Genomic DNA, 14,925 nt, shown 5'->3' on the forward strand with positions numbered 1-14,925 from the left:
AAATCCCATCTCTGGGAGAAATCCCTTCAAGCAGTTGGTTCACACTCCCAGGGCCCTTCTTCAGCACCAGATATAGAGCCCACCCATACTGAACCTACCATGACATCCCAGACCAACCAACTACTAAAAGACCAAGACATATTACAATCATCCACACTGGTCAGTTTACCACCTGTTTCGACAAATCTCTCTGCCCTGTGTCCATGGCTTTTGACATCTAAAGGGTCATCAGCTTCAGTATTGAGAAAAAGGACCACATCTAAATCAGACTGGACCCATCTTCGCTGCCCTTCTGTAAGCAGGTGAAGACCTTTCTCTTCAGGCAAGCTTACCCTCAGTGACTGGCTACCTGAGTGGGATTTTTAAATACCTTACTGCTTTGAATGTGTTTTTAGTATTGCTTTTGTTTACCATTTCTCAGAGTGGTATTTGTTTTATTCTTTTCGGTATTTGTATGCCTATTGCTTTTTAGCTTTAAATATTGTCCTTTGATTATGTAAGCCACCTTTGAATACTCATGGTTTTTAAGCTTTAAATAGTGTATTTTAATTATGTAAGCTGCTTCAAGTCCTTTTTAAGGAGAAAGGAGACATAAAATATTTTAAATTAAATAGTAATAAATAAACCTTCTGATTTGAATGCTGCTTCTGCTTAGAAAACCAAACACAAGGTTAGAGATCCCAAGAAGAAGTCCATAAAACTTAAGGACTATTCTGAAGAGTCTTGGGCTTCCCAAGACCCCCCCTACACTTCAAACCCAGGCTGACCTTGACTGTCTTGGTTCCACTTCAGAGTAGGATGCAACCCAACCTCAAAACAATTCCCCAGCTTTTAGCCAGTCTCCAGAATGGAGCTAGTCAATCCAACACTCGCTACAGGAGCTTTCTTTCTTACACGACACTCCTCACCAGGATCAGCGTTGTTCTCAGGAATGCTCATATTTGCATAACTCGTTTTCCTGTTCAGTTTCTGCAGCATAGGAAAGAATCTCTTATGAGAGTTCATGTAAAATTCAACACCATCAGAAGTAATTTCCTTCCACTCTGCTTCTGTAGTGTAATACCCTCTTTTCACCAGGGGACATATTCAGGAACTGAATTGAACTTTTCACTACCATTAATCATCTATCCCGTCTGTTACAAAGGGAAACAAATCAGTTCTTTTGTGGTTCTCCCCGTGCTGTGCGGGTTCAGAAACTCTTCATTGAAGCTCTTCTTTCAAAACACCTTAGTATGACCAGAGATAAATCTCTTTTTATTTAAGACATGTAAATGGACATTCCTTCCAGTCTACTGTGGAGAGGGAATTCTCTAAAATCCAGATGTACTTCTTGGAACCATAAACACCTGGAATCAAGAAAACACAATCTCTGACACTGTAGACGATTGGTTTGGACCCATTCTCCACCTTCTCCTGCATCAAGTTCCTTCACTGAGACTGACAAGGATACTGGTCATAGACTGTCATCTCTTTCTACCATAATATCTCCCAGTCAAGGATCTCTGATTCACACAACCCACCCATCCTCCCCTCAGTCTGCTACTCCACTAATCTGCCTTTTATACAGAGGTAGATTGAGGAACTGTAGGGTGGTCATTTGATGTGCAGACATGAGCAGTGGGAGGATCTGATCTAACAGATTTTTGTTTAAGCTCTAGAATGTTCTGAGGAGTTTTGCATAGGTGCAGAAACAACCCATAGGTGTGAATTAAAGAAATACAGTTACAGGTAAGTAACCTGTCCTTACTTTTTCACTGTTGCTATTACAGTGTTATCACTGCATGAGGAAATTGCTGTAGCCTCGCTATCGATAAAATTGATAGGATGCAATTGTTTCCCTGGAGAAAATATTAAGTTTACATTAAATTTTAGAATAAAAATCAGTACAGTTGAAAAGCCATATTTGGGAATTATGCACTAATGTTTAGGCTTGGTGTAATTTCCAGGTATGCTATTCTGTGTGGTCAGTTCTCAGAACATGAAAGTATACAAAAACGCATTCAAGCAGGGCATGAGTTTAAGGTAAGCATGACTGCTTTTTGTGTATCTTAAAATGGGTCCCCAACCCCCGGTCCGCGGCTTTGTAGAGGGCCGTGGCCCTGGCAGGACCGGGCTGTGGAGACAGATCTACCGCTCCCTGTGCGCACTCCCCTCGCCCCTGTGCAAGAGAGCCCTGCCCCCCGCAAGCATCCCCCGCACATGTGCATGAGTGTGCCCCCCTACCCATAAGCATGCGCCCTGCACATGCATGTGAGTGAGCACCCCCCGTAATGTGCACGAGTACACGCCTGCAATGTGTGCAAGCATGCTCCACCCTGAGTGAGCACCCTACCCACTCACCTGCTCCTCCAACCGGTCTGTGGTTGGGAAAAGGTTGGGGGCCACTATCTTAAAAGACTTTTCCTTGTATGTGGGAAAAGTAAGATACTCTGTATCTTATCATGCGTAGATGGTATAGTGGGGTCTTGACTTAAGAACGGCCCGAGTTAAGAACATTTTGACTTACAAACCACTCTCATAGGAAAATATTGACTTGACTTACATACTTAGATTTGAGTTACAAACTGAAAAAAACCCACATGGGAGGCAGGGAAAGTGCAAAATTTGAACTTTCAGTTAACTGTTGGCCAGTGAAAAGGGTGCCTGTCTGCTTCCTCACTCCTCCCAGTGTTTAGAGAGTGGATTGGGAGACAGTCTTCAGACTGCCTGGTACTGTACTGCCTGGACTGTATTTTCCCTACCTTCCCTGAACCTTTCTTGACCTAAGAAAAAAAGAAACAAAATATCCCCCTCTAGTGGTCGAAGGCAGAATAGCAGCTTCCCATTAGTTTCTATGGACGTAAAAGAGCAGATACGGATCAAATGGTTTTCAATGTATTCCTATGGGAAATGCAGATTTGACCTGAGAACTTTTTGACTTGAGAACCGCCTTCCAATACGGATTAAGTTCTCAAGTCAAGACCCCACTTTTACTGTAAGACTAACCTGCAAAATTGATTATAGTCATGGTTTGCCCTAATATTACCATGTTTCCCTGAAAATAAGACAGGTTCTTATATTAATTTTTGCTCCAAAAATGCATTAGGGCTTATTTTTAGGGGATGTTTTATTTTTTTCATGTACAACAATCTACATTTATTCAAATGCAGTCATGTCATCTTCTGCTTGCTGCACAATGGTGGAGGACAGGGTTTCACTTTACTGGAGCTTATTTTGGGGTAGGGCTTATATTATGAGGATCCTGAAAAATCATACTTGGGCTTATTTTCAGGGAAACGGTATTTGAAACATTTATAGCTTTAATAATCCTGACTCACCTCATCTAGTGTCCTGCAGCAAATATCTCCCACCCTCATTCTCTCTCTTGTATGCCCTTCCCCAGCACATATAATAGTTGCTTTTCTTGCTACTCTCCTGCATTCCTGATTAATGTGAATAGGTGTGAATGAAACAACCAGGGAAAGTAGAATGAATGGGTTGTTTGCCCCAGTTGACATCCCCAGTTTATTTCTTTTTGTTTGTTTTTTCATTCATGTGCATTATCCAGTAATGTGCTTTCAGTGAGTTAAGCACAAAAAGGACTGGTACATCCACTGAAGCTGTCAAGCAAGGAGAGATGGTAGTCCCAGGACGTATCTCTCACTCCTTTATCTAAAAATGAGTGAGAGATTGTCCACAAAAATATCCTCACAGACAGATTCTACATAAGCATAATATCAATGCCCCTGAAGAAGGCTAAAAATGCAATAGCCGAAATGTGTTGGGCTTATCTTCGAATGAACTATTGAAAACCATTTTACATCCTGGGATTGCCATCTTCCCAGTGAGCTAGCCATGTTAGTCTGAGCATGCATAGGAAAAAACTTAAAAAATAGTTATGCCACCTTAAAGACCTATCAGTTTACTTCAATGTGAATTTCCTGGATCACACTGAAGTTGATTCCTCACATGTGGAGTACAATAGGTAGGCCGCAGCTTTATACGCACAGAGTGCATCATGGGGGGGTGGGGACTAAACTGAAAATGGTAAGGAGGTTTTAGGATGACCGTGGTCTAGTAACAGTTCAAGTGATAATTACATAGACATCCTGGTAGTCTCTACTAATGTGGCATAACAGAACAGGAAAAGAACTTTCATCCACTCTGTGCAGTGCATGTTGGAGGAAGCATTTAAAAAGTTTCGATAGGCATAAGCGAGAAAATGTTTTCTTTATTCCTTAAGAGGTTTCAGCACATAAGCTAAGGTGGTTTCATAATAATGAAAACAAAGTTTGTCTTCATTTATTTCTGCTGTAGACTTGGTGTTAACAAGTGGTATATTATCAACCTTTTATAGGTTTACTGCTTTCATTTTAAAAAATTCTTGTATTTTAAAGGTTTAATGCTGTTAGCTTTTTTCCTAAAATGCAGGCTTTTAAGTTTAATTTTTCAGTTTTACTCAATAAATACTTATTTCCTATGTTGTACATCTCTTTAGAAACACATTGATCAAGCAATCACTCTGAAACCAGATAATCCTAGATCTTACTATCTCCTTGGCCAGTGGTGTTACAAGGTAATTTTTTAAAACCTTTTTTATGTGTTTTTAGAATATACAGGATATCATACTAAACTGTTTTGTCTAAGTAGAGAATACAATACATCTGTTGAATCCTTTAGGGTAGTTCTGTTTTTAATTGCCTGGATTTTAATGCAACTTTCAAATACTGATAATATCTTGCAAAGATAGTCGGCTTCAGTGACCTGAACTATTGCATTTCCTTTTAGACTGATGGCTTGTATCTTATAATGTAATTGTAGTATTATTATCTACAGTGTGGTAAGGTCTTGTTATGCTTTACAGGCCTTTATTTAAAAGACAAAATCCGCTTTGTGGTCCCTTTACATTTTGTTCCTATATGGGGTCACGAAGAGTCAGACACCACTTAACGACTAAACAACAACAAAAATACCAATATAGCATTGATCTGAGGCAACATAACGTATGCGTTAAGCATAAGCTAAACTAGAATCCCCTTCGTGGATTGCTGCCTCGTCATGGCGAAGGGGCTTGAGTAATTCAGAGAAGCTATGGGCTATGCCATGCAGGGACACCCAAAACGGACAGGTCATAGTGGAGAGTTCAGTGAACTAAAGTGGACGGGAATGGGCGAATTTAATTCAGACCATTATCATATCTACTATTGTGGGCAAGAATCCTGTAGAACAAATGGAGTAGCCCTCATAGTCAATAAAAGAGTGGGAAAAGCTGTACTGGGATGCAATCTCAAAAATGATAGAATGATTTCAATACAAATCCAAGGCAGACCGTTCAGTATGACAGCAATCTAAGTTTATGACCAACCACCAATGCTGAAGAGGCTGAAACTGACCAATTTTATGAAGACATACAACACCTTCTAGAACTGACACCAAAGAAAGATGTTCTTATCATTTTAGGGGACTGGAATGGTAAAGTAGGGAGTCAAGAGATAAAAGGAACAACAGGTTAAGTTTGGCCTTGGAGTTCAAAACAAAGCAGGGCAAAGACTTATTTATTTATTTATTTATTTATTTATTTATTTATTTATTTATTTTATTTCTATCCCGCCTATCTGGTCATACTAGACCACTCTAGGCGGCTTACAATTGGAGCAACAATAAAATTATTAAAAACATTACAAATAGACAAAAATGGAAATCAAAGAATATAAAAGAAAAATCGTCAGGGATTATCTGTTGGGAAAGCCTGCCTATACATCAGTGTTTTCAATTGTTTCTTAAAAATGCCCAGTGAGGGAGCCGCGCGAATCTCAGGAGGTAAGTTGTTCCAGAGGCGAGGAGCCACCGCCGAGAAGGCCCGATTTCTGGTCTTTTCCTTCCGGGCCTCTCTCGGCATCAGGCTCCTCAGCCTCACCTCCTGGCTCGCACGGGTGACACGGGTAGATCTAGGTGGGAGAAGGCGTTCCACCAAATATTGAGGTCCTAAACCGTTTAGGGCTTTGTAAGTAAGCATCAACACTTTGAAGTCGATGCGGAATCGGATGGGCAGCCAATGCAATGCGGCCAGAGTGGGCGAGATATGTTGGTATCTTCTCAATCCACTGAGTAATCTGGCCGCAGCATTCTGTACCACCTGTAGTTTCTGCAGCAGCCTCAAAGGTAGCCCCACGTAGAGCACATTGCAGTGGTCTAATCTTGAGATTACAAGCGCATGTACCAAAGTGTTGAGAGCCCCCACATCAAGGTAGGGTCGCAGCTGGGCTATCCGCCGAAGATGGAAAAATGCGGTGCGGACCACGGACGCCACCTGGGTTTCCATAGTGAGCGCCGGGTCCAGATGAATCCCCAAGCTGCGAACCCCATCCCTGGCAGGCAGGGTCACTCCCCCAAAAATGAGGGAGTTTCCCAAATCCCCAACTGTGGGAGCGCCCACCCTCAGTACCTCCGTCTTGTCCGGGTTCAGCCTCAGCCCATTCTCCTGCATCCATTCCCGAACGGTCTCCAGGCAGCGCTGAAGGGACAGAACGGCATCTCCTGTAGTTGGAGAAAAGGAGATGTAGAGCTGTGTGTCATCCGCATATTGATGGCACAGGGCTCCACACCCCCTGATGACCCCACCCAGCGGCCTCATATAGATGTTAAACAGCATTGGGGAGATGATCGACCCCTGTGGAACCCCACAATTGAGGCTCCACGGGGCTGAGACATTCTCCCCAAGCTGTACTCTCTGGGGACGGTCCTCCAAGAAGGAACGGAGCCAGGCAAATGCCCGGCCACCTATTCCCAACTCGGTGAGCCTCCCCAGGAGGATACCGTGGTCAATGGTATCGAAGGCCGCTGAGATATCGAGGAGGACCAGCAGAGACATTTTGCCTCTGTCGGCCTCCCTCAACAGGTCATCACACAGGGCGACCAATGCCGTCTCTGTTCCATGGCGCGGCCTGAAGCCCGATTGGAATGGATCCAGGGCATCTGTGTCATCCAGGAACGCCTGAAGCTGATCGGCCACCACCCTCTCGACTACCTTGCTTAAGAAAGAAACATTGGCGACGGGCCTATAATTGCCAATTTCATTCGCCGCCAAACTAGGTTTCTTTCTTATGGGCCTAATGAGTGTATCCTTGAGGGCAGAGGGAAATCTGCCCTCAAGGAAAGACCCATTAATTATTACAGTAGCCCATTCCGTTGTTGAAGGCCTGGCTGCCTTGATTAGCCAGGCCGGGCAAGGGTCCAAAGAGGAGGTGGAGGCACGGCAGCGATCAAGCGTCCTGGCCACAGTGTCAGGCGAAACAGGCTGAAAGGAGTCAAAAATCACCGGACAAGACAGAGCGCTGGACATCTCAGCTCGACTCACTGTATTCAAAAAAGGGGAGAGGTCCCGGCGGATGGCCTCCACTTTAGATTTTAAAAATGCTGCAAATTGGTCCGGTGTAAAACTAGGGGGAGGCCTATCACCCGGGCCAATTCCGGATAGGTCACGTACTATACGGAATAATTCCGCCTGCTGATTAGACGCCTCGCTTATCCGGTTAGCGAGGTATGTTCGACTGGCAGCCTTTACCTTGGCCTGGTAAAGGTTAGTAGCGACCTTAACAGCTATGCGATTAAAAACCGTCGGGTCCTTTCTCCATTTGCGCTCTAGCCGTCTCCTGACCCGCTTCGACGTCCGGAGATCCTGGTTAAACCAGCGTGCCGGGCGATCTCTGCGGCTGAGAGGGCGTTTAGGCGCGATCGTGTCTATGGCACTAGCTGTGGCTGTGAACCAGGCGTCGACCAGAGCCTCGACAGGAGCGCCAGCCAGGTCAGCCGTAACCCCAGGTCAGCCAAAACTAATAGAGTTTTGTCAAGAGAACAAGTTGGTCATCACAAAACACTCTTTTCCAACAACACAAGAGGTGACTCTACACATGGACATCACCAGATGGGCAATACTGAAATCAGATTGATTATTTTCTCTGCAGCCAAAGATGGAGAAGCTCTATACAGTCAGGAAAAAAAGACCTGCAGCTGACTCTTGCTCTAATCATCAGCTTCTCATAGCAAAATTCAAGCTTAAACTGAAGAAAGTAGGAAAAACCACTGGGCTAGTCAGGTATAATCTCTAAACCAAATCCCTTATGAATACAGAGTGGAAATGAAGAACAGATTTAAGGAACTAGATTTGGCGGACAGAGTGCCTGAAGAACTGTGGATGGAGGCTCGTAACATTGTACAGGAGGCAGCAACAAAAAACATCCCAAAGAAAAGGAAATGCAAGAAAGCAAAGTGGCTGTCCAACGAGGCCTTACAAATAGCAGAGAAGAGAAGGGAAACAAAATGCAAGGGAGATAGGGAAAGTTACAGAAAATTGAATGCAGACTTCCAAAGAATAGCAAGGAGAGACAAGAGGGCCTTCTTAAATGAACAGTGCAAAGAAATGGTGGGAAATAATACAAAGGGAAAAACTAGAGATCTGTTCAGGAAAATTTGAGATATTAGAGAAACATTTTGTGCAAAGATGGACATGATAAAGGACAAAATGGGAGGGACCTCATAGAAGCAGAAGACATCAAGAAGAGGTGGCAAGAATTCACAGAGGAATTATACCAGAAAGCCTGGATGTCCCGGACAACCCAGAGAGTGTGGTTGCTGACCTTGAGCCAGACAGCCTGAAGAGCGAAGTCAAGTGGTCCTTAGAAAGCACAGCTAACAACAAGGCCAGTGCTTCATTGACTCCGCAAAAGCCTTTGACTGTGTGGGCCATAGCAAACTATGGCAAGTTTTTAAAGAAATGGGAATGCATGACCACCTTATCTATCTCCTGAGAAATCAATATGTGGGACAGGAAGCAATAGTTCGAACTAGATATGGAACAACTGATTGGTTCATAATTGGGAAAGGATTACAAAAAGGTTCTATATTGTCTTCTTGCTTCTTTAACTTATATGCAGAATACATCATTAGAAAGGCAGAACTGTATGAATCACAAACTGGAATTAAGATTGCCAGAAGAAATATCAACAACCTCCGATATGCAGATGATACCACTCTGATGGCAGAAAGTGAGGAGGAATTAAAGACTCTCTTAATGAGGGTGAAAGAAGAGAGCCAAAAATGGTCTGAAGCTCAACATCAAAAAAACTAAAATCAGGGCCACTGGTCCCATCACCTCCTGGCAAATAGAAGGGGAAGATATGGAGGTGGTGACAGATTTTACTTTCTTAGGCTCTATGATCACTGCAGATAGTGACAACAGCCATGAAATTAAAAGACACTGCTTCTTGGGAGGAAAGTGGTGACAAACCTTGACAGCATCTTAAAAAGTAGACCTTGCCAACAAAGGTCCGTATAGTCAAAGTTATGTTTTTTCCAGTAGCAATGTATGGAAGTGAGAGCTGGACCATAAAGAAAGCTGACCGCCGAAGAATTGATGCCTTTGAATTGTGGTGCTGGAGGAGATCTTGAGAGTCCCCTGGACTGCAAGGAGAACAAACCTATCCATTCTGGAAGAAATCAACCCTGAGTGCTCACTGGAACGACAGATCCTGAAGCTGAGGCTCCAATATGTTGGCCATCTCATGAGAAGAGAAGTCTCCCTGGAAAAGACCCTGATGTTGGGAAAGTATGAAGGCAAGAGGAGACGGGGACGACAGAGGACGAGATGGTTGGACAGTGTCATCGAAGCGACCAACATGAATTTGACCCAACTCCGGGAGGCAGTGGAAGACAGGAGGGCCTGGCGTGCTCTGGTCCATGGGGTCACGAATAGTCAGACATGACTTAAGGACTAAACAATAACAAACTAGAATATTTTGGGACTAGAAACTGGAAGTTCAATGACTCCATAATTCTAGCTCAAGTGCGTGCAGACACACACACCATCATGTTTTGTATTTGACATAATTCAATGATCAAATACATGTATGGTACACTAGTTGGTATAATAGGATTCACTCAGAAATAAGGGATAGCTGGAATACAAGTTGCTGATATCAGAGTCCGCATGGACATTGAAAAATTTATGTTCTAATGCCAGGCATAAATCTAGTCCTCGACATCTCAGCGGCCTTTGATACTGTTGACCACGGTATCCTCCTGGGGAGGCTCTCTGAGTTGGGAATTGGTGGCCAGGCCCTTGCCTGACTCCGTTCCTTCTTGGAGGACCGTCCCCAGAGAGTTCAGATTGGGGAGAATGTCTTGGCCTCGTGGAGTCTCAACTGTGGGGTTCCACAGGGGTCGATCATCTCTCCACTGCTGTTTAACATCTATATGAGGCCGCTAGGTGGGATCATCAGGGGTGTGGAGCATCGTGTCACCAGTATGCTGATGACACACAGCTCTACATCTCCTTTTCATCTACCTCAATGGATGCCATCCTGTCCCTTCAGTGCTGCCTGGAAACTGTTTTGGAATGGATGCAGTTGAATGGGTTAAGGCTGAACCCGGACAAGACGGAGGTCTTGAGGGTGGGCGGTCCTTTCATCAGCGGTATAGGTAACTCCCTTTCTTTTGGGGGGATGACCCTTGCTGCAAAGAGTGAGGTCCGCAGCTTGGGGTTACATCTGGACCCAGCACTTACCATGGAAACCCAGGTGGTGTCCGTGGTCCACTCCGCCTATTTTCATCTATGGCGGATTGACCAGCTGTGACCCTATCTTGATGGGGGTGCCTTCACTACTCTAAGTCCACGCGCTCGTAATCTCGAGATTAGATCATTGTAATGCACTCTACATGGGGCTACCTTTGAGGCTGACGCGGAAACTTCAGATGGTCCAGAATGCGGCAGCCAGGCTTCTTAGTGGGGTGAGAAAACACCAACATATCTCCCCCACACTGGCTGCTTTGCACTGGTTGCCCATCCATTTCCGTGTTGACTTCAAAGTGTTAATGATTACATATAAAGCCCTAAACGGTTTGGGACCTCAATATCTGGCAGATCGTCTTCTCCCACCCAGATCTACCTGAATCACCCGACATACCCAGCAGGGAGGGCTGAGGGGTCTGACGCCGAGGGAGGCCCAGAAGGAAAAAAAAAAGAAACCGGGCCTTCTCGGCGGTGGCCCCTTGGCTGTGGAACACTCTCCCTACCGAAATTCGGCTGGCACCCTCGCTGGGCATTTTCAAAAGCCAGTTGAAAACTTGGCTATTCAAGCAGGCCTTCCCTTCAGACAACTACGTGACTCTTTCCCCCCCCCCCCTTTTGATCTATGACATCTTGGAACTGTTTACTTTAAATTAATTGTTATATCTTATATTGCCTTGTTTTTAACTATGTAAAACTGTGAATATTTTAAATTGTTTTTATTGTATATGTTGTGAGCCGCCCAGAGTAGACTATGTCTAGATGGGCGGCATATAAATAAATAGATAGATAGATAGATAGATAGATAGATAGATAGATAGATAGATAGATAGATAGATAGATAGATAGATAGATAGATAGATAGATAGATAGATAGATAGATAGATAGATAGATAGATAGATAGTCAGTCGTAAGGATCAAAAGGTCATTTTGTGTTAGATAATCCAAATCTAACACTGATTTTGTTGTGTGGCAGATAGCTGAACATGATAGTCATATGTGATTAACGAACTGCAGGGATTTATCATGTGATCACCTACTGCTGCTTCTTTTCCTAACTGCTGTCTTGAATCTATTAGCTTTAGACTCCCAGGCCCTGGAGCTCCCTGTCAGGGGGAATAAGTTTGGTCCCTTTCCTGTTCTTGCACTAGCAAAAAAATAATGGTTTTTTAAAATTCAGACAATCTTTTATCAGCTGACCAATTGCTAAAGAAATGGACTTGTTATCATTATTTTCTTTAATGATATATTTTAAACTGCTTTAAATTGTGTTTTTAATTCTGTTTTAATCATTGATTTTGTCTTGCATTTTAAATGTACTTTTCCTTAAATATTATTATGAGCTACCTTGAGTCCATTTTGAGAGAATGGCAGGATGCAGCTAAATAGAACAAATAAGTAAAAAAAAATACATTTACTATGTAGTCTGTGTGTGTGTGCTGTTGTAAGGTATTTGTGTTGTGGCTCAATGTAGAAATGGATCCAAACATTTTTGGAAAATATCCCAAATGTGTACATGTTTTGTTTTATGTAGTATGTTAAGTTGGAATTTGCTAGATTTAAGAAATACTTCTTTAATAATCTGGGGGTAGTTTGATGTAGTGGTTAGTATATTAAACTAGCACCCAGTTCAGGTGTGCTCTCAGCCATGAAATTCATGGTTTGATCTTTGTCCAGTCATTACTTCTTTGCCTGACCTTTTTCATAGTGTTCTTTGGATATATTTGAGCAAGGGTGAACAATGTACTAAGTTACATCAGAAGTAAATACAGTGGTGCCTCGACTTATGACCGTCCTGACTTATGACCATTTTGAGTTACAACCCAGCTCTGGCTGCAAAATTTTGCTTTGACTTATGACTGGAGCTTCGAATTACAACCAGAAAAAAGGCAGGAAGTTCAGGTTGCTAATCGTTGGTGGCGAAGAGGCTGCTTCTTTGTAGCTCTTTCACCCCAGCAGTTAGAGTGTGTGTGTTCGGAGGAAGCTTCTGCCTGCCTGGTAAGGTGCTGCTTTCTACTTTTTAAAAACTGGCTGTTATGGGTGGGGTTTGCAGTGTGGGTTTGGGCTGGGTGGTGGGGTTGTGTTTCTATGCATGCTGTGATGGGTCTTGCAGGGTTTGTTTTTTGGTGTTCCCCCGCCCCCCCCATTTCCGATGGGTCTTGCAGGGGTTCTTTGCTTTTTAGTGTTTTGTTTTGTTTTGTTTGCATCTCCAATGGGTCTTGCAGTTTCTGTTTGCTTTTTAGGTTTTTCTTTTTGCATGTCTTATGGGTTTGCAGTCTCTGTTTGCTTTTTGGGTTTTTCTTTTGCATTTCCGATGGGTCTTGCAGTCTGTTTGCTTTTTGGTGATTTTTAAAAAATTTGTGCATTTCTGATGGGTCTCTGCTTTTTGGGTTTTTCTTTTTGCTTTTCCGATGGGTCTTGCAGTCTCTGTTTGCTTTTTGGTGATTTTTTTTGCATTTCCAATGGGTCTTGCAGTCTCTGCTTTTTGCGTTTTTCTTTTCATTTCCGATTGGTCTTGCAAGGTTTGTTTGCTTTTGGGGGGGGGGCTTCGGCTGGAACGGATCAGTCGCATTTTTGGTGGGTCTTGCAGAGTTTGTTTGCTTTTCTGTTTGTTTTTTTAATTCGGCCGGAACGGATTAATTGCATTTCTGATGGGTCTTGCAGTGTTTTTCTCTCTTTTTGGGTGATTTTTTTTGTCCAGAACGGATTAATTGCATTTCAGTGCATTCCTATGGGAAATGGTGCTTTGACTACATATTACATTTTGAGTTACGACCATCATTACAGAACCAATTAAGTTCGTAAGTCAAGGCACCACTGTAATAGACAGAACTGTACTAAGAATTAAGAACAGTTTTGTAAAACTGAGGCAGCCCATCTAGGAGAAGGAAAACTCTGGTCCCAAACCCCCATGCTGTGAGGAGAAAGAAGAGGCGCCGCCTCCACCCATGCGGCGAGGGTGCAGCCCAGGTAGGTGGGGCTCGTCAGCCTGGGAAGGCAGCCCATCTAGGAGAAGGAAAACTCCAGTTTCAAGCCTCCCCTGCCTTGTGGCTATATCCACTGATAGAAAAGGCTTCAGGAGTAAACCTCGTGCAAAATCCAGAGCTGGAGTCCCAGAGGCAGTTCCTGTCGTTCTGGCAACTCCTGCGACATCGCTGGAACCAGTTGTATTGGCTCTTGCCTTTCCATTGAACTATTTCAGCGATGTGGAGAGGGGCGATATGCTGCTTGGGTAACAGCCTATCCTCCATATTACAGTGGTGCCCCGCTATACGTTTACGCTGCATGATGTCAAAATCGCTTAACGATGACATTTTTGCGATCGCTATTGTGATTGCAAACCAATGGTTCCTATGGGGGAAATCCCTATTACGTTGATTAGGAGCCTGCTTCGTGAACCATTTGTTTGCTATACGATGATTTTTCTGGTTCCACAAAATGGCTTCCCTCTCTTCTCAAAATGGCTGCTTTCCAGAGGGAAGCTTCGCATTGCAGCGATTTTGAACAGCTGATCGGCAGTTCTCTATGGGCAATCTTCGCTGGACGATGAGGTATTTCCCCGCATTGACCGGTTTTCAGTGCATTCCAATGGGTTTTTTTTCGCTTGACAACAATATCGCTTAAGTGATTTTCCTGGAATGGATTATCATCATCAAGCGGGGCACCACTGTATTTTACTCAGGCTTCGTGCTCTGGAGAGGACACTCCAGCTTCACATACAGCATCAATGTCCTCCATACAGAGCACGTTACCATAGTCTCTCAAGACTGAAGGATGCCTATGATGAGTTTCAACATTTTCAAGGCCTTTTTCTTTGAAGCTTTTTTTATTTCTGCCCTTTCTTCTAAAAATGCTGAAAGCAGGTCTTCCAAGTAGTGAACAACTCAAAATTCTAGGTACTGTTAAGCTTCTGATTTAGTGCTATGGTAGGGGGCAAAGGACATGGACATAGAGGGGTCATAAAAGCAAAGCCCAAATTGCAAGCTAACTTGTGCTTTCACTTTCACCACATTTTTTCTTCTAGTAAAAACAGCCTTTCTCTAATCTTTCAAACACACATGGATGTGATTATGGATATTGTGGCATGCGCCAGGCCTCCTGCGTGCAGTGTATCTGTATAATCCTTTGCATGTGTTTTTCTTTTGCTTCTTTATCACAAACTGTGCCATCTGCTTTCTGTTTTTCAGTGGGGTGGATAATAGAAGCCAGTGGTATCAATCTCTGTTTTGTGTGTCGATAAGAATCAAACATGTTGGAGTGATTTTAACTTTAATGGAGAAGAAATGTTTTAATTAAAATGGAGGGACTAATAAGCAGGAGGATTGGGTTGCATCAGAGATCACTGTTTATGTGAAAACAGACAAATATCAGTGTTAAAAAT

At 43.4% G+C, this 14,925-nt stretch overlaps 1 protein-coding gene across 4 annotated transcripts in view; it reads left to right on the forward strand.

Moving 5' to 3' along the window:
- Window positions 1-14,925, forward strand: part of RMDN3 (regulator of microtubule dynamics 3) — a 61,107-nt gene that overhangs the window by 27,715 nt on the left and 18,467 nt on the right. For all 4 annotated transcript variants that reach the window (XM_020795737.3, XM_078391530.1, XM_020795740.3 and 1 more), the window contains exons 8-9: window positions 1,947-2,022; window positions 4,478-4,555. In XM_020795737.3, the coding sequence (XP_020651396.3) occupies window positions 1,947-2,022; window positions 4,478-4,555 (154 nt within the window). The remainder of the gene's footprint in view (window positions 1-1,946; window positions 2,023-4,477; window positions 4,556-14,925) is intronic.

Source organism: Pogona vitticeps, chromosome 1 (assembly GCF_051106095.1).
Source record: "Pogona vitticeps strain Pit_001003342236 chromosome 1, PviZW2.1, whole genome shotgun sequence".
Classification (NCBI taxonomy): Eukaryota; Metazoa; Chordata; class Lepidosauria; order Squamata; family Agamidae; genus Pogona; species Pogona vitticeps.